The 20593-nt window shown below is 49.2% G+C and overlaps 1 protein-coding gene across 1 annotated transcript; it reads left to right on the plus strand.

Moving 5' to 3' along the window:
* Positions 1 to 18993: 18993 nt before the first annotated feature.
* LOC134433456 (olfactory receptor 14J1-like) lies at positions 18994 to 19806 on the plus strand. The gene has a single exon (XM_063182309.1). The coding sequence runs from the start codon at positions 18994 to 18996 to the stop codon at positions 19804 to 19806; it is 813 nt and encodes a 270-aa protein (XP_063038379.1).
* Positions 19807 to 20593: the final 787 nt, after the last annotated feature.

A 20593-nucleotide genomic window follows, 5' to 3' on the forward strand; every position in this document is an offset into this window, starting at 1 on the left:
TTTTCAGATATGTCCAAGAGGAATGTTTTCAGACCATGGAATGTTTCCTGAAACTCAGCTGCTTGGACCTGAATGTTCTTTGGGTTGATTTTTGCATTTTCTTAGATTGTAAGATTGTTTTAGTGATATGTTAGTATTGTATGTTACACAGGTGAAGAAATTTCCTGTTCATTTCACATCAGCATTTTTCTTTTTAATTTATACAACTTGGAAAGGTGAGATGTTACAGACATTTTTCCATAGAAATCCTTTGTTTGGGATTTTTTCATCTTCTGGGAAGCTGAGGCCTCAGAAAGAGAATGTAAACAATAATTATCAGCTGATGTGGAATGCAATAGGTGCACCTGTAATTGGCTCATGTTCCGTGTGTACAATTAAGGGCCAATCACAGGGCCAAGCTCTCTGGAACAGAGTCACAGAGAACTCTCTTGTTTTTAGATTCCTATCCATTCTTAGCTTAGCAAGCTTCTGCAACTTTTCTCTCTATTCCTTTTAGTATGGTCATAATGTATTATATATCATAAATCAATAAATCCAGCCTTCTGATCATGAAGCAAGATTCTCAACCATCTCTCTCCCCCTAAAGAACCCTCACAAGTCACTGCAATACTAAGACATCAAACCAGTCCAGGAGCCGGTATGTGGAGGAGTGAGTGCAGTTTCTGAAAACAAACTGCAGCTTCTTCCTCCTCCCCTTTGCTCTCAGAACCAGCCTTAAAGGTGTAGAACTCATTTCTGGGCTAAACAGACCGATGGGGTACGAGCATCATGAAGTCACCCCAGGACACGCCCCTGTGAGGGTCAGGGGGGTCCCGTCCCTGCCTCATCTCCGGAATGCCGGGGGTCCCCCAGCTCCGGTATCTCCCCTTCCCCTCTCCCCGCCCCGGGGGTTCCCCGTTCCACAGCCCCGGCTCTCACGGGGATCCCCAAAACCAATGTCCCTCCCCGTCAGTACCGGGCCATCCCCACGTGGACCCCCGGGACCATCCCGAGGGGCGATCGCGGCTCCTCTTCCCCCGAAAAAGCTCCTCTTAGGGAGCCTGGAGATATCCGGGGCTCGAGTTCGGGATCTGCCGGCTCCGAACACTCTCCAGAAAAATCCTCCAGGAGACCCCTGGCTGGAGTTATTTGGGAATTCAGCTACTTGAGCTGGGCTTCTTGTAGGACTTATAGCAGCCTTGTGTTCCTCACCTTGGAGTAAATGAACTTTATCAGACAATCAGATATCATTTGTTTCCTTTCCTCCAGTGATTTTAACCAAATTTCAAGGAAGAACAACAATTTTTTTTTTCCAGTGGCCACCCACAAAAGCCATTTTCCTCATCAGTTCTCCCATAAGTTCCCCAGGAAGAAGGAAAGACTGCATCCAAGTTCCAAGAGTTCTTCCTGGAAGAACCAAAACGTCCTCAGGGGAGGGAACCATGCTGTGGTCAAAGGCACTTGGAGTCAGACAAACGTGCCCTGAACTCACTGTGACAAAATAATATTGCAATATGGTTAAGAAAATTGTTAGAGAGATGCCTCAGCCCCAATAAAGCTGCTAATGAGACCAAATCCAAAATGGATTGTATTAAACAGTAAATGTGAGGTAGAGAGAGAGGTGGAAAGAAAGAGAAAAGAGGAGAGAGCAATGGAGTGACAAGGGACAGAGACCTCCCCTGGAGCAGGGCAATTGTGAAGTTGTATCCTGTATGCGTGGCATTCCCAGGGTGGGGGTTTTACACCTGAGCCAGTTTGGGTAAGGGGGGTGGTGTTCACCACCTGAGCAGGGATTACCCCACTGTTTCAGGTTGCAATCCAAGATGTAACCAAATGCATGTTTTCAATCACCATCTTCATCAACTGCTATAAACAGGTTGGGCAGGGTTCTTTATCTCTTCCATGACTCACCCCTGATAATGCCCTCCAGGGGAGATATCTTCTGTGAATGGGCCATTGAGTGTCACTGCAGGACTGATAAAATTCCATCATCCCATTGTGGGATGCTCCGCCCAGGGGGAGGATCTAAGCATTCCTACCTGGATATAAGCTGAGCCTTGCAACACCAGGAGCAGCTTGCCTACTGGATTGCCAGAGGACAAGATCTCCATAACCACCACTGGACCTTCAGAGAAAGACCAGACCCTTCTACAGGATCACAGTTTTGACAGAATCACGTTCATCACTCCAACAAGACTGCAGCCACCATTTAATGCAACTGCTGCCACCATCCTGACCAGCAGGTTATATCCTGACTCTGTCAGTTTAAGGCAGTATTTCTGTATCATTGCCTTGATCTTCATTTTCTTATTAAATTGTAATTCTGGCTTAGACCCTCCCCAGGTTTGCCTTCAAACCAGTACAAAAACAATGTGCTCATCTGTTGTTTTCCTCCAAAAACAGGATTTCCCATCCCCAAACCTTTGCCAGATGGAGGAGGTGGCTGCAAGGAAAAGGAAGATGCCCCAGGAACCCCAGGCAGGTGAGAAAGAAGTCAGTGCCCCTTTACCCTCTCTCCTGCTCCATCTCCCAGCCCAGCATGGCCCCCCCGCTGCAGGACAACCCTGCTACCAATACCGTCCTGCTGGGGATGCACTCAGGGGATCTCCTTCCCCTTCCCTCTGGCGTGGAGGCAGATCCCATCTTCTCCTTGTCCGTCCTCCCCTAGACAAGAAGCTGAGGATTGGGACCAGGGAGGACAAATCCCCACAGCAGAACCTCATGGAAGAGGCCATTTTGAGTGACTCCACAGTGCAGAAATCCAACAGGGAGGAAAATCCCCAGAGATTCCACAGAGGAGGGGCTGCAAACCCAGCCCAGGGTGCTCTGAGGAGGAAAGGCCCACCATGAGCCAGGAAGGTGGAAAGACCTTCAGCCAGAGCTCGGAACTGCTGGCTCATCGGCAGCTTCATGATGGGGAAAAACCCTACAAGTGCTTGGAGTGTGGGAAGGGCTTCAGGCAGAGCAGCACCCTGATCAGCTACCAGATGATGCACACTGGGGAATGGCCCTACGAGTGTGGGGAATGTGGGAAGGGCTTCAGCTGCAGATCCGCCCTCGCCATCCACCAATGCATCCACACTGGGGAGAGGCCCTACAAGTGTCTCGAGTGTCAGAAGAAGTTTCAGATCAGCTCACATCTCCTCCTACATGAGCGGATTCACACTTCTGCTGCCTTGACTGTGGGAAGGGATTCAAGCACAACTTCACCCTCATCAGACACTGGCGCATCCACACTGGGGAGAAGCCCTACAAGTGTCCCCAGTGTGGGAAGAGCTTCAGCAGTAGCTGTCACTTGACCAGACACCAATAGAGGAACCAGTAAGGGAAGCACTGAAAATGCCCAAGCTGCAGGAACAGCTTCAGGCACCACTCCAGCTTCATCCCCTTTGGAGGTCCCACATTGGGAAGAGTCCTGGGGATCCATGTTCCCCATGATCCATGCTGGGAAGACACCTGTTCCTTTTCCTGCTGATGACATGATGTGGGATTGAGGAACATGAGGGTCTGGCCATGGACATGTCAATCCATTCACTCCCACTTCTGATCATTGCCAGGGGCAGGAAAGGGACTCTCTCCCTCACTCCCTAAGGAGAAGAGTGTCCTTTCCAGGAAGGGGAGATTGTGGCCGGGGAGACCCAGTGAGTTGTAGTTTTCCCTGTAGATAACTTATTTTTCCCTTCTGTTATCAATATTGTTTCTGTTCCATTCGTTCCTTATCTCATTGCTGTTCCAAATAAATTGCTCTTATCCCAGGCTGGAATCTTTGCATTTTGTGCTTTCCATGGGAGGCGGGAGGGCAGCAAGGGCAGCACAGTTTTAGCAGGAGCAGGAAATTGGGGAATCCCATTCCTGAAGCCCGGCCGTGGAAACAGAGCATCCCAGCTGGTCCCAGCCCTGGTGGCCATGGCAGCAGCCTTGGGAGTGGGTCCCTGGTTGGAGCTGTGGGAACCTCTTCCCTCTGGTGCCCAGGGACAGGAGTGGAGGGAATGGCTGCAGCTGAGTTGGGGCAGGCTCAGGTTGGATTTCAGGAAAAGGTTTTTGGCCAGAGGCTGCTGGGACCCTGCCCAGGCTCCCCAGGGAAGAGTCCCAGCTCCAGGGCTCTCGGAGCTGCAGCAGCATTTGGACAGCACTGCCAGGCCCAGGCTGGCATTGTTGGGGTGTCCTGTGCAGGGCCAGCAGTTGGACTGGAGGATCCTGATGGGTCCCTCCCAGCTCAGCCAATTCTGTGGTTCTGGGATCCCATGAGCCTGGGGATGGGGCTGCCAGTGGTTGCCATGGCAACGGGCTCTGGCTGCAGGCCTGAGCTGGTGTCCATGGCAACCACCCCGGGCATGGGGTCTCCATGGAGCTGCCAAGGGAATGACCATAGCAACAGGGGGCTGGTGATGGTTGCCATGAAAACTGACCATAGCAACAGGGGGTTAGTGATGGTTGCCATGGAAACTGACCATAGCAACAGGGCCCTAGTGATGGTTGCCTTGGAAACTTTCTAGAGCTATGGGTTCTGATGTTTTTTGCCTGCTAAGGAACTGAGTTGCCACAGGCACTCAGAGGGGTTCCAAGGGAGTCACCCTGATTTCTTAAGATTTTCTAAGATGTTGACATTCTTATAGCGAACTTTCTCACACACTTGCTGTAAATAACTCATTGTTTTGCATTCCTTTATGGAGGACGAGAGAGTTGATGGAATCTTGGTTTTTCCAGTGTTATCGGAGAGGTGGCACTGTCACCCTGCAATCCACTGTCACTCTTGGAAAACTATAAATGTTGGAGTCAGAAAATAAACTTCCTTTTTCTTTAACCTTGAGAACAGTGGTGTTCCCTTCTGTTCTTTCGTGTCTTACAGCAACACATGGGGACTTTCCAAGAGTCTCCAGGCTGTTCCAGAGCTGGAATGTCACACGCAGAGACAGGGGCTCCATGGAGACCTCCCAGGGCTTTCTGGGATTGTAAAGAGCCCTGCGGTCAGAGGCAGTCACAGCCATTCCATGGTGACATCCCAGGGCACCTTGGGCTGCAAAGGCGCCGATCTGTCACAGGCACTCACGGGGGCTCCACAGTGACATCCCAGCAGTCCCCAGGCTGCCAAAGAGCCGAGATGTCCCAGACACTCACAGGGGTTCCTGTCATGGGCACAGTGGGAGCTTCAGGCAAAAGCTTTATTTCTTTATTTGAGAAATTCCTGCTGAGACATGAGGTGGAGAAATGACAGACAGCAGCCACCACAGAACCCCAAAAGCCCTGCAGGACCTCTAGACTCCTAAAATTCCATTTTAGAGAGGAGACTGGGAGTGGCTGGATCCAATCCCAGCTACAGACTTTGACAAAGGTGCAAAAGATTGGACAGGTGGAATTCAACTTTAATGCAACTTGTCCCACAGGATTAATGATGGAAGAACAGACAGATTTCTAGAAATACAGCTATAATTGATCTGATCATGATTAGACAGAAAAATCCTGATCAGAGTCCACAGCATTGGAGCTCTAACCATTAGAATATTCTGCTCTAGGAAGCAATTTTGAAGTCAACAGGGCCTGTCTGGAGTTGTTGGAGCCCATTGCAGGCAGAGCCTCCTGCTCCAGCAGGAACTGCCTTTCCTGGGCCATGAGCAGGGCAGGTCCCACTGCAGGAAAGCCCCAGGCCAGCCCCAGCACAGGGAAGGGCTCGGGCACAAGGGCAGAGTGCCGTGCTGGGAGCTGTGCCAGGGAGAGCCTGAGGCACCAAAGGCACCTTGGCAGCAGCAGCTGCTTGCAGGCCATGGCCAGAAGCCTCCCTTGGCAGCCCGGCCTGGTGGCCACCACTGCAGAGCTGCTGCCTCAGGGCTCATTCCTGGCTGGGCTCTGAAAAGCCACTTCTGCCCCAGGAGCCTGACTGGGAAGCCATTGGCCCCAGCACCCTGGGGACAAGATATTAATGACAAAACTCTTCATGCCAGCAGAGCCAAGCCAGGGGCAGAGGAAAGGAGAGAGCCAGGCCCAGGGGACAGGGCTGCCATGGTGATGGATGTGAGGTCACTGCCCCAGCAGCAGCCTGGCTGCCCTCAGCAGACATTCTGGCCAGAAGCCTTGTGAGGGCACCCAGCACATCAGGGAACCCACAGTACAGGAATTCTGTCCTTGCGGAGGAGAGGGTTTCACTGGGTCAGGTTGCAGAAAGCTCCTTCTCATGGACAATTCCTGGGATGGGGAATCAACTTCTCTGGAAAAACAGTTGTCATTTTGTGCCACTCTCCTAACTGTAAAATATTTCCTCTTTCTAACAAATGTAAATCCACCCTCATTCAATTTAGAGATATTGACCTTTGTTCTGTCACTGCAAGTTTTGGGAGAAAATGCCTTTGATCACTTTATCCATTTTTACAGACTTTGGGGAGGAACCAAAAATTTTCCCAGATGGGATTTGGACGCCTCTTCACATAACCAGGAGGGACAGGCTGATGGCTCTGGGGTTGTTTCAGATTGCAAGGCAGTATGTATTCTATTACCATCTGTATGGCCTTTGTCTTTTGTCAAGTGGGCAGTTTTCCCTCTCTGTCTCTATGAGTGACCACATTCACACCTCCCTCTTGAGGGGACATCTGCTGATAACAGACTATTGAATGTCACTGCATGACTGATAAGAACTACAGCATCTCATTGTGAGATGTTCCACCCAGAGGGAGGAGCCAAGCATTGCTATCCAGATTAATCCAGAGGTTCTGAGACACCAGCACGGCTTTCTCCACAGGATTTCCCAGAACAGCAGCTGCCTCTTCTTCCACTGGATCTTCAGAGGAGGAATACATCCTTCTATAAAGATCCCCCTTGCTCCAACAGAATTACACCTGACACTTCAGGAGGGCTGCAGCCACATTTCCAATAGGACTGCTACCAACACCCTGACCCACAGAGTGCCAGGTTGGGTTCTGACTCTGTCAGTGTTGTTCTAGTGCACTGCATTGTTTATTTTATCCTTTTATTTTTTTCCTTTCCCTATTAAAGAACTGTTATTTCCTGCTCCCGTATTTTTGCTTGAGAGCTCCTTAATTTAAAATTTATAGCAATTTGGAGGGGTGGGGAGGGTTTACATTCTCCGTTTTCAGGGGAGGCTCCTGCCTTCCCTAGCAGACTCCAGTCTTTCCAAACCAAGACAGATTTTGGCACCCAACGTGCAGCTCGAGGGCACAGAAACAAAAAGGGAATAACAGTTCTTGAGTAATCTAATTTTTTGTGTTTCTGCCGCTATAAAAACCTCATTAAGTGACACCATGTGGTCCAGCTTGCCCTGGTTTTGGTGGCACATGATCACGACTGCATTTCTCCCATTTGTAGACCCTTATCTAAACATGGGTCCTATAACCCAGGCTACTCTGTCTGTTATCCAGCTTGTTTTATGGATGAATAAGGTGAGGAATTCATAGATTTTTAACTTCCTCTGGAAAGCAGGCACATGGATTTACAGCTATCACACACTAACTGTATGTTTTTAGGGTTACTTTAATAATGGCACCTGCTGTAAGGAAATGACACTGGGAAAATCTTCTCCCAACCCTTTAACCATCTCTTTGGGTCCACCCCACCAGTTTTTGAAGGGTTAACATCCACTCTAAATATTAATGATATCATACAGTGGCTGGTGTTGCTGATAGGCCTGTTGTATTTAGCATTTAGAGAGAAGGGGAGACTAACCTGGATAACCACCCTGACACCTACCCCAAAACCTAACACGCCACCAGAGCCTAGGGATGCTGCTGCCCCAGAGCCTGACCCTGCCCCACAGCCCACCTCAGATACAAACCACCCAGATTCGGTAGAGGGTCTGGTGAAGGAGATACATGAAATGGGCCGGCCAGATGCTGAAGGAATACACTTCTCTAGCTGGTGAGAAGCCCTCCCTCTGCCTCGAAGAGGGAGAGTCTAATAGTGCAGCAGCGGAACCCACAGATGTTACAACTGTCCAGGTTCCAGCTGAATTGCAAAGGCAGTCACAGCCAGCAGCAGTTGCCCCTCTAGAAACATGGAGATCTAAGACTAAAAGAGAGCACCCAGATAGGGAAGTGCCCTCACAACCCATAGGCCAGTCAGAGATTCCAATTATCACCAAGTCCTGATGAATGAAAGTCTCTGAAATCTGAACAAAGACATTGTACAATGGGGACGTGAGGCTTATACAACCTGGCTACTTCGTGTCTGGGATCTTATGGGTACAGGCATCCAGCTTGATGGTGGTGAGGCAAGGAATCTGGGGTCCTTGACCCAGGACTCAGGTATCATTCAGGTTTTTTAAGGGAGCCAGGGTCCCTTTCCCTCTGGGAGCGGCTTTTAATAAGTGTCAGAGAGAGGTTTGTTCACCGGTAGAGAATGCAGGACCAGCACCATAGAATGTGCTGGAAGACTCTTGAGGAAGGGATCCAACAGCTGAAAGAAGTGGCAGTATTGGAGGGACTCTTTGGGAGGTATGGACAGCATGATAATGACCCTGACAAGGTCAGGTGCACAGGGCAAATGCTGTGGAGTCTGGCAAATCTGGGGCCATCTCAATACACCACCTTTATTGCAACGATTAATGCTGATACCAACTGAGAGACAGTGGATCTATTGCCAACAAACTTAGAATTTATGAGAGTGTGATCAATGGCCCGATGCAGGCTCATGTCTCTGCCATGGTCCAAGAACTCAGAGAGGAGATGACGGAGATGATGAGGAGGAGGTGAGGAGGAACAGTCCCCACACTGCACCAGTGCGAGTCACAGGCCCCAGAGTCAGAGCCCGATCTTCCCCAGCTACAAAGAGAGGGTACACCCCATGGCCTGACCTGTGTTCCTTTTTGCATGACCATGGGGAAGACATGGGAAGGTGGGATGGAAAACCCACTTCTGTCCTGGCAGCACGGGTGTGTCAACTCAAGGAGGGAAACACTAATCAAGGGAACTCCAGTAAAGTGAAGGTAGCCTCAGTCTCCCATGACCGAGCTGCTGAGTATGATCTGTCAGATCCCCTTGAAGGTACCTCTACCATGTATGCCTAAGAAAGAAATAATAACAAGGGTTGAAGGGGCCCTGCCTCTAGCCGGGAAGAGGCACCGGAAAGCCAGTTTTCTGCGGAGTGTGGATTCAATGGCCTGGCACATTGGAACCACAAAAGTACGACACCTTAGTTGATACTGGTGTGCAGTGTACCCTAATACCATCGGGACATGTGGAGGCTGAACCTTTTTCCATTGCTGGGGTGACGGGGGGATCACAGCAATTGACCCTGTTGGGAGCTGAGATGAGCCTGACTGAGAAAGAGTGGCAGAAACATCCTATTGTGACTGGCCCAGAGGCCCCGTGTATTCTGGGCATAGGCTTCCTCCAGAACAGCTATTACAAAAACCCAGAGGGACTCAGATTAGCCTGTGGCATAGCTGCTGTGGAGGCAGAAAACATTAAACAGTTGAATATTTTGCCTGGACTATCAGAAAACCCATCTACAGTAGGACTCCTGAAGGTGGAAGAGCAACGCTGGCCAACTGCCACCTCAACAGTGCACCGCTGGCAGTGTTGGATGAATCCTGATGCCGTGATCCCCATCTACAAAATGATCCGTGAACTGGAGAGCCAAGGAGTGGTCAGCAAGACTCACTCACCCTTCAACAGTCCCATCTGGCCTCTGCACAAATCTGACAAAGAATGGAGATTGACTGTGGACTATTGTGCCTTGAATGAAGTGACTCCACTGCTGAGCACTGCTGTGCCGGACATGCTGGAACTCCAGTATGAGCTGGAGTCCAAGGCAGCAAAGTGGTACTCCACTGATGACATTGCTAACACGTTTGTCTCCTTTCCTCTGGCAGCAGAATGCAGGCCTCAGTTTGCTTTCACCTGGAGGGGCATGCAGTACACCTGGGACCAACTGCCCCAGGGGTGGAAGCACAGCCCCACCATCTGCCATGGACTGATCCAGACTGCACTGGAAAAGGGTGAGGCTCCAGAACATCTACAATATATTGATGACATCCTTGTGTGGGGGAAGACAGCAGCAGAAGTGTTCGAGAAAGGGGAGAAAATTATCCAGATTCTCCTAAAAGCTGGCTTCGCCATCAAGAAGAGCAAAGTCAAGGGACCTGCTCAAGAGATCCAGTTTCTGGGAGTGAAGTGGCAAGACGGACGGTGTCAGATTCCCACCGATGTCATCAACAAGATCACAGCAATGTCTCCACCATCCAGCAAGAAAGAAACACAAGCTTTCCTAGGCGCCATAGGTTTTTGGAGGATGCACATTCCCCAACACAGTCAGATCGTGAGCCCTCTCTACCTGGTCACCCATAAGAAGAACACTTTACACTGGGGCCCAGAGCAGCAACAAGCCTTTGCACAGATCAAGCAGGAGATTGCTCATGCAGTAGCCCTTGGCCCAGTCAGGACAGGACCAGAGGTGAAGAATGTTCTCTACTCTGCAGCCAGGAACCATGGCTTGTCCTGGAGCCTTTGGCAGAAGGTGCCTGGGGAGACTCGAGGCCGACCACTGGGATTTTGGAGTCGAAGCTACAGAGGGTCTGAAGCCAACTATACTCCAACAGAGAAAGAAATCTTGGCTACCTATGAAAGAGTCCAAGCCGCCTCAGAGGTGATTGGTACAGAAGCACAACTCCTCTTGGCACCCTGACTACCAGTGCTGGGGTGGATGTTCAAAGACAAGGTTCCTTCCACTGGTGGCTCCATGCCACCAGTGCCACATGGAGCAAGTGGATTGCTTATCACACAGCATGCTTGTATAGGTAAACTGAATCGCCCTGGGATTCTGGAATTAATTGCAAATTGGCCTGAAGGTGAAAATTTTGGTCTCACAGATGGAGAACAAGAACCAGTGACATGTGCTGAAGGAGCTTCACCATAACAACCATCTAACAGCAGAGGAAGCACGCTACACTCTTTTCACTGATGGTTCCTGTCGCATTGTAGGGATGAACCAGAAGTGGAAAGCAGCCATATGGAGCCCCACCTGACAGGTTGCACAAGCTACTGAAGGAGAAAGTGGATCAAGTCAACTTGATGAACTCACAGCTGTTCAGCTGGCCCGGGACATTGCTGAGAGAGAGAAATGGCCAAAGCTCTACCTTTATACTGATTCATGGATGGTAGCCAATGCTCCGTGGGGATGGCTGGAGAGGTGGAAAGAGGCTAACTGGCAGCGTAGAGGAAAACCAATTTGGGCTGCTGATGAGTGGAAAGACATTGCTTCCAGGGTAGGGAGGCTACCTGTGAAGGTCCACCACATATATGCTCATGTCCCCAAGAGTTGGCTAATGAGGAACACCAAAACAATGAACAGGTAGATCAGGTAGCAAAAATAGAGGTGTCAAAGATAGACTTAGATTGGCAACAGAAAGGAGAGTTTTTCCTAGCTTGATGGGCCCATGATGCCTCAGGTCATCAGGGCAGACATGCCACCTCTAATTGGGCACGAGATCGAGGGGTGGATTTAACCATGGACAGTATTTCTCAGGTCATCCATGACTGTGAGATGTGTGCTGCCATCAAGCAGGCCAAGCGAGTGAAGCCCCTATGGCATGCTGGGCAGTGGTCCAAGTACAAGTATGGGGAGGCCTGGCAGATTGACTCCATCACACTGCCCCAGACACGCCAGGGAAAGCACTACGTGCTGACCATGGTGGAGGCCACCACTGGATGGTTGGAGACCTACCCTGTGCCTCACGCCACTGCAGGAACACCATCCTTGGCCTGGAAAAGCAAATCCTGTGGAGACATGGAACCCCTGAGAGGACTGAGTCAGACAATGGGACTCATTTCAAGAACAGCCTTATCAATACCTGGTCCAGAGAACATGGTATTGAGTGGATATATCATATCCCCTATCATGCACCAGCTGCTGGGAAAGTTGAATGGTGCAACAGACTACTTAAGATGACTCTGAAGGCAATTGGTGGCGGAACTTTTAGAAATTGGCAAATGAACTTAGCAAAAGCCACCTGGATGGTCAACATCTGAGGGTCCATAAATCGAGCTGATCCTGCCCAGTCTGAACCCCTGCACACAGTGGATGGAGATAAAGTCCCTGTTGTACACATGAAAGGTATGTTAGGAAAGACTGTTTGTATTAATTCCACCCCAGGCAAAGACAACCCCCTCTGTGGGATTGTTTTTGCTCAAGGACCTGGTTACATTTGGTGGGTAATGCAAAAAGACGGAGAAAGCTGTTGTGTACTACAAGGAAACCTAGTCGTAAGTGAAAACTGTGTGTACGGTTTTACTCTGATGCAGATGGAAATAGAATAAGGGGTGGATAATGTCCTGGATTGCAAGGCAATATGTGTGTTCTGTTCCCATCTGTTAGAGGTGAGGCAGTTATCTTCTGTTAATTGGGCAGTTTTCTTTATCTCTTCCACAAACCAATCCTCCCTCTGGGAAGACATCTGCTGTTAATGAGCCATTGAGTGTCACTGCATGACTGATCAAAATTATAGCATCCCATTGTGAGATGCTCCGCCCAGAGCGAGGAGCCAAGCATTCCTAACTAGATATAACCTGAGATTTTGGGACACCAGAACAGCCTTTTCCACTGGATTCCCAGAGGAGCAGCAGCCTTTTCCATTGGATTCCCGGAGGAAGACCAGGCCTATCCACACCATCACTGGACCTTCAAAGGAAGACTATACCCTTCTACAGGATCACTGCTTCAACAGAACCACATCTACCACTTCAGGAGGACTGCAGCCACCATTTCAATTGGACTGCTACCAGCACCCTGACCAACAGGATGTCAGGTCATATTCTGACTCTGTCAGTGCTGTTTGTATTACTGCATGGTTTAGTTGTTTAATTTTCTTCCCTAATAAAGAACTGTTATTCTTGCTCCCATATCTTTGCCTGAGACCCCCCCTTAATTTCAAAATTATAATAATTCAGAGGGAGAGGTTTACATTTTCCACTTCCGGGGAAGGTCCTGCCTTCATTAGCAGAAGCCTCTCTTCAAACCAAGACATTAACCCTTAGGGGAAAATTGAAAATATATACCCCACACTCAGTTAGAAGTATCCTAAGCCAAAAGGCTGAGAAATAGTTCACTGATTCCTGTATGTTAAATTATGAAGCCATCTAAATAGATAATGATTTAGAGGTAATTGTGTGTAACGAACTCAACCCTGCCCAGTTTTTCTATGGAGAACCAGATGAGGAACTAATACATAATTGCCTAGAGGTTATAAACTATCAAACTAAAGTAAGAGAGGACCTAACAGATCAACCACTCCAAGGGGGAAAACGATTGTACATCAATGGATCTTCATGAGAAATAAAGGGGCACAGGGTATTGCGGTACGCTATAGTGCATGAAGGGTTGGTAGCTAGAAAAGAGAAATTTACCTTCCAACTTGTCAGCCCAAGGTGTGAGTTGAATGCCCTAAAACAAGCTCTGGAAACATTACCACAGAAAACTGGAACAATAGATACAGATTGAAAATATGCTTTTGGAATAGTGCATGCCTTTGGAAAAATTTGGGAAGAGAGGGGGCTATTCAATTTAAACGGAAAGGGACTGATTCACAAAAAATTTCTTTTAGAAGAGTTAGAAACCTTACAATTACCAGAGGAAGTAGCAGTGGTGTATGTTAAATGGCATAAAAAAGGGGCAACTCAGGAGGAGTGAGGAAACAGTTAGGCTGATCTAGAAGCTAAAAATGCAATTGAATCAGAGATAAAAAAAGTAATAATAGTATTAACACCCATGAGAGAAATGCAAAAAGTCCCCATATTCAGTGGGACAGAAGAGGAAGAACTCCTTAAAAGAGAAACCAAGAAAGATAAAAAAGAGAAGTGGAGATTAGCAGATGGGAGGCAAGTGTTGAATAAACTCCTGGCCAGGAAAATGCTAGAAGGCATACATGGAACAACACATTCGGGTACACAAGTGCTAAGGGATCAATATCTATGGGATTAGGACGGCATAGGAATTTTCAGAGTAGCTAAGCAAGTAACTGAATGGAGTGTGGTATGTCAAAAAGTGAATAAGAAAATCACGAGGAAAACCCCCAGAAGAGGGTGACAACTAGCATTGGGGCCCTTCCAAAACATCCAAGTAGACTTTACTGAGCTTCCCCACATACAACGGTGGAAGATTTTGCCAGTGATAGTAGATCACGGGACTCATTGGGTAGAAAGGGTACCCACTGTGAAAGCCAATGCCAATGTTGTAAGTAAAACACTTCTAGAATCAATCATTCCCTGATGTGGGAGGGCAAACAGGATTGAACCCGACTGGGGAACTCAATTTACAACAAAGATATTGCAGCAAGTTGTTCAAGCCCTGGGAGTAAAATAAGAATTTCGCAATCCAAGTGTCCTGCGGTGACATTATGATGCTTGTATCCCCATTCATATGTTCTGTGCCTTTAAGACTGGCTCTGAAGAGTGGAAGTTTTGTTTGGGTTTCTCTTATCAGGGACACAGAGACCGACAGTACATAGGGCTGTTTTCGCTTCTTGCTTTCGGCTTGCTGCTTTGCTTGCTCTCTTTTCTGCTCTCGCTTCTGCTCTGCTTTGGCCTCTGCTTATTAGCTAGTTCTAGCTAAACAGTCCAAATTCCTTCCTGGACTGTTTCTCCTCTCCTGTTTCTGTGACCATCTCGAACCTGCTCTGGACTGGGACCTGGGAACACCGAAGGTTTGCACGGTGTGGCTGCAGCAGCTGCCCCAGCACCGGAGGGACTGAGAACAGAGCAACCACCCCCGAAAGAGACTTTCTGATTTTGTCATCTTTCTCAGAGCGGTGTCATCCGGTATTGTTAACTTTGTGTGCTGGAGGGTGCTGTGCCTGTTAAATAAACAGGTTCTTTCCACTTCTCTCCGAAGAATTCTTCCTGAACCAGTTGGGGGGAGGGGCCGTGTGGGTTTTGCTTTCTAGAGGGGCCCTCCTTTGCAAATTCTTAACAAATTTGCCCCAAACCAGGACACCAAGGCATCCACAGAGTTCCGGTCAGGTTGAGAGAGTGAATCAAACTCTTAAAAGAGCTCTAGTTAAGCTAATGTTTGAAACCCAAATGTCATGCACAAAATGTCTCCATTTGGCCTTATTAAGAATTAGAACTCAAGCCCAGTCAGATATGGGGATGTCACACTATGAAATGATGTTTGGGTTACCCTTCCTGACCTCACCCCAGAAGGCTTCCACTATGAGGGAGGGGGAAGCCAATGCCAAGAAATAAGTTTTGTCTATAGCATAAACCTTATAAGGGATACGACGTAAAGGGGCAATTCCTCAAACTACCACCCTGGATTTCAGAATCCATAATATTAATCCTGGGGATTGGGTGATGATCAAGTCATGGAGAGATCAGCCTCTAAGTCCTCAGTGGGAAGGTCCCTTTCAGGTACTGCTCACCACCGAATCGGCCGTACAAACTGAAGAGTGCGGATGGACTCATGGCAACAGAGTCAAAAGCCCACTAGAAGAACCCAAAGAGTGGACTACAACATCCAGGCTGGGTGAAACAAGATTGCCTTTCAAGCAGAGACTGAGAAACAACCAGAAAAAAACACCAAGACGCCCCAAAAGTAGAGTTAAGCTTCCACCAACCAGCTTGAGAACTGTCTTCCTGTTTTTGTGGGTGAGAATTACCAGCATCTGTTGAGGAGAAGTACACAAGGGACTGAAAAAGGTAATGGGGCAGCATCCTTAAGAAGTTAGACAAGGAATACAGGGCAAGATTAGGTTGGCCCCTTTGTTCACTACCAAGAAGGCTCCATAGCCCTGCTGTGGGTAGCAACCACATAGGCATGGTAAGGTGGGGACAAAAGGCCATACCAAACCTCTATCATTCCTCAGTTGCCTTTTAATTCAACAAGGACTGGAGGGCAGGACCGAGTTGGCCTCTGTACTCACCCCTAAGATACACTGACTATGGGTAGCAGCCACATAGGCACGGTAGATGGGACTCAAAGCCATACTGGACCTCTGTGATGGCTTTTTGTTCATTCCAAACAAGTGTGTCTAAGGAAAACCTGAGATTTTTTCTCCTGTCCCACTGTCCTTGCCCACATCAACAGATGCTGGTATGACTCATTCAAAAATTAGAGAAAACTTTTGAATCAATTGTTTGAAAACAATGACTTCTAGAAAAAGAAAAGGGGGGTTTATTATAGATGAGTAATCCTATGGTTGACACTCACAATTAAGGAGTGAACATTAAATATATGTTATGAAAAGTTTTGTATATGTATAGTTATCCTTCCCCTCCCCCTTGCATTGTTATCACAGGATGGCCTCAGTAGTTGGGGCATTTGGGAGGGTTGGCTTGTTACTATGGCAGCACTTGACCTCCAATCAAGATGTAAGACAGTGATCTACACCACTGGACAGTGAAGAAGGAGTTGATTGACAAGACTTTGGGAGGGGCTAGAGGTATAAAAGACAGAGCATCCATTTTGTAGACACGCACATGGTGACTGAATTTTTTGCTCCTGATGCTGTATTGTTTTCTTTATTCAGTATTCTGTTGTATTTTTACAAGGTCTTAATAAACCATTTAAAATATTTGAAAGTAAAAATTGTTTCTCACATGGGGTTGCGGAATCTGGGGCAAGGTTGTCCACACTGGGTCAGCTCTCAAGGTACAACTTCACTGACCTCGCCAGACATTCTTAGGAGATAGCCTGGATCAAAATCAATCACAGAATGCTGCAACAACCACTTCTCTACAGACAACACTAATAAAATACATTTCTTAAGTTAGGAATACATATTTCTTAGAAGCTCTTTGAAATATTTCTCCATAACTACAAAAGGAACTTTTCCTAATGAACTGTTCCAGAGCTGAGGAAAATCAAGGCAGAGCCATGAGGACTTGCTTGATCCTAATGAGCCCTGTGGTACATTTGGAGCTGAGCCCTTGAACCTCAGGGCCTGAGAGGAGATTGCACAAACCTTTCCAAGAGTCGAAATCAGAGGAAAAACTCAAAGTGTCTCAAAGCTTGAATGGATCTCACTAAGGTCCATTGCCAACACAGGCTCCTCAAGGGCTCCTTGGAAGACAGAATTGGAGGCCAGGATGGCACAAAATCCTTTCAGAGAATCAGAGTGTAGAAAGGAAAATTCAAAGTACCTTAAAAATATTGAGTATCTCAAAGCATTAATGAGCCCCATAAGTGTCAGTACAAAGCTCTCAAGGGACTCATTAAAGCAGATAATTGGGGTCATGATTGCACAAACCTCTCACAGAGTGTCTATCAAAAGGGAAACAACCAAGTACCTTAAAATAACTGAAGTACCCTGAAGCATTATGGAGCCCACTGAGTGTTGTTACTGACAAAACCTCTCCAGGGACTAATTACAGCAGATAATTGGAGGCCATGATTGCACAAACCTCTCAGGGACTCCAAGGCAAAAACCAAACCCAAAGTCCTTTAAAAAACCTGCAGTCCCTGGAAGCATTCAGGAGCCCCCAAGGCCGTTCCTGGCCCAGGCTCCCCAGGGACTCCTTCCAGCAGATCCTTGAGGCCACTGGGATGTGGGCTAGGGGGGGATGCTGAGGGCAGGACAAGGGGCTGACAGTGCCCAGCCTGGCTGGGGCTGTGCCAGGAGGCCCCAGGGCCTCAGGACAAGGTGTCTCCTCACAGCCCTTGGTGGCACAGACCCTGCTGCTGTGCCCCAGGGCACCAAGACTTGGCTTCTCTATGTCCCCACCTGTCATCACTGCCTCCAGTTCTCTGCTCTGTCTGGGGCCTGGGGACACTTTCTCAGTGGTGTTCCTCAGTGGGACCCATTAAAAGTCCAACAAACTTTGGAGTTGTATTCTACCTTGGAGTTCTGGAGCGGTTTCTTCAGCTGCCTCTCAGGGACTGATGTTCAAGGCCTGAGCACAAAGCCCCAGAGGCTCATTAAAGTCCTTGTGCTGTGTCTGTGCTGATGAGATGGGCTGGGCTCCTGGCACAGAGGCAGCTCCTGGTAACCAAGAAGAGCTTCAAAAGCACATTTCTCTTGATGAGCAGCTCTTCTCCCAGCCCAGCAGGGCTGGGGCACTGCCTGCAGCCACCCCGGGCACAGCAGAGAGGCACAGAGAGCTTCACTCAGTCAGGGCTGGGAAGGTGCTGAGAAGTTGCTGGGGCAGAATCACTGCCAGCCCTTGGCACAGGAACCTCTGGCTGAAGGACAATGCAGCTGCAGCTCCTGCAGCCATTTCCTCAGGCTGGAACATCCCAATGCCTACAGACCCTGTGAGTACATTCTCTGATTGTCTCTTGTGCAGAGCAGCCAGGGGTGCCCAGGCCTGTCCTGCAGAGCAGGGTCCTGCAGCCCAGGGCGCTGTGCTGGGACAGGGACTCTGCTGCCTGCCAGGGACAGCTCTCAGCCAGCCCTGGCAGCTGCTCCCAGCACTGGGGAGCAACGATCTGGGTGGGAGGAGCCAGCTGGTAAGGCTTGGAAGTGTTCTCCTGATGTGGGGAGGATGCTGCATTGTTCAGGACTGCTCCCAGCATGGCATTTAACTGCAGAACATTTCCAAGTAGATTATACATGGAGAACAGCAAGGCACGGGCTGCATAAAAGGGAAAATTTTGCTTTAAAAATCTACTTGTCTCTGATACTTGGATTGGAAATTGCACATAGATATTAATCTCTCAGTTCAGGTTTTGAATAAGAAATAAAAATATCACAGATCGAATAAACCAGGCAGTGAGAGAGATCAAGACAGGGCCTCTCACAGGCAGCATCACTGTCACTTTTCCAGCCTCCTCAGGGTTGCGCTGATGTTTCCATCAGAGCCTGCAGAGCCAGAGCTGCCCCTGGGCAGTGCCTGAGCTGGGAGGGGTCTGCAGGGCAGAGCTGAGCCCCCAGGGCTGAGCTGGGCTCTGGCAGCACTGGCAGGTCCCAGCCCTGGGCATAGGGAGCAGCTGCTGGCAGGGACAGCTCCAGGCAGCAGAGCCCTGGGCAGGCAGTAGGGGGAAAGTGCCCCCAGGCTGTCCTGGGATATTTAAAGTCCTCTCAAAACCCAAGTATTCCATGATTACTTTTTTACAGATCCCCATGCCAAGGCACTCTAAATGCCCAACAGCAGCTCCATCAGCCACTTCCTCCTGCTGGCATTGGCAGACACGCGGCAGCTGCAGCTCCTGCACTTCTGCCTCTTGCTGGGCATCTCCCTGGCTGCCCTCCTGGGCAACAGCCTCATCATCAGCGCCGTAGCCTGCGGCCACCACCTGCACATGCCCATGTTCTTCTTCCTGCTCAACCTGGCCCTCAGCGACCTGGGCTCCATCTGCACCACTGTCCCCAAAGCCATGCACAATTCCCTCTGGGACACAAGGGCCATCTCCTACACAGGATGTGCTGCTCAGGTCTTTTTCTTTATGTTCTTCATCTCAGCAGAATTTTATCTGCTGACCATCATGTGCTATGACCGCTACGTGTCTATCTGCAAACCCCTGCACCATGAGACCCTCCTGGGCAGCAGAGCTTGTGCCCACATGGCAGCAGCTGCCTGGGCCAGTGCCTTTCTCACTGCTCTCATGCACACGGCCAATACATTTTCCCTGCCCCTGTGCCAGGGCAATGCCCTGGACCAGTTCTTCTGTGAAATCCCACAGATCCTCAAGCTCTCCTGCTCCAAATCCTACTTTAGGGAAGTTGGGCTCATTGATGTTAGTGCTTGTTTAGCATTGTGTTGTTTCCTGTTCATTGTTTTCTCCTATGTGCAGATCTTCAGGGCTGTGCTGAGGATCCCCTCTGAGCAGGGACGGCACAAAGCCTTTTCCACCTGCCTCCCTCACCTGGCCGTGGTATCCCTGTTCCTCAGCACAGCCGCATTTGCTCACCTGAAGCCCCCCTCCATCTCTTCCCCATCCCTGGATCTGTGAGTTTCAATTCTATACTTGGTGGTGGTTCCAGCACTGAACCCCCTCATCTACAGCCTGAGGAACCAGGAGCTCAAGGTTGCAGTGTGGAGGCTGACGACTGGATGCTTTCAGAAACATTAAACTGCTGGCCAGTTTCTGCAAGTCACTCGTAATAAAAGTCACTCATAAGAAAATCTTTGAAAATTCTTGTTTCTTTGATTTTCGATTTTTTTTCCTGTATTTTAATTTTTAAATATTGTCAACAAAAATATCATTGTTTGTGCCATTTCTCATTTTGTTTCTCTCTACCTTCCCTGTGGCTGCGCTCTTGGTGGCTTTAAACAAACTGAAGGAACTCCCAGCAGAGTTTTCTGCAGAGATGCCCTTTTGTTGCCATCTCTGAAGCTGCAGCGGCAACGTCTGTGTGCAGAGCTGGGGGCAGATCAGTTCTGGCCCAGCGGCTGTGCCCAGCAGCAGCAGCACTTGGTGTTGCCAGTGCTGCTGCTGTGGCCCTGCCCCGCTGCCCTGGTGGCCCTGGTGTTGCTGTAGGCCCTGAGTGCTCTCGGGGCCAGGCACAGTCCTGGGGGTGGCAGTGCCAGGGTTGCAGCAGGGACAGGCCATGGGCACTGCTGGGGCAGCGCTGACGCCTCAGCCCAGGGCCTGGGGGCTTCAGGCTCCTTGCAAAGGCTGTCGCAAGAACACGCCCAGGCCAATGATCAGCACAGAAAAGCCCTGTGAGCAGCCCCAGGCTGGCTTTGGGCAGGCTGGGGGCACACAGCATGGCTGGGGCTCTGCAAGGGCCGGGGGC

Source organism: Melospiza melodia, unplaced genomic scaffold (assembly GCF_035770615.1).
Source record: "Melospiza melodia melodia isolate bMelMel2 unplaced genomic scaffold, bMelMel2.pri scaffold_18, whole genome shotgun sequence".
Lineage (NCBI taxonomy): Eukaryota > Metazoa > Chordata > Aves > Passeriformes > Passerellidae > Melospiza > Melospiza melodia.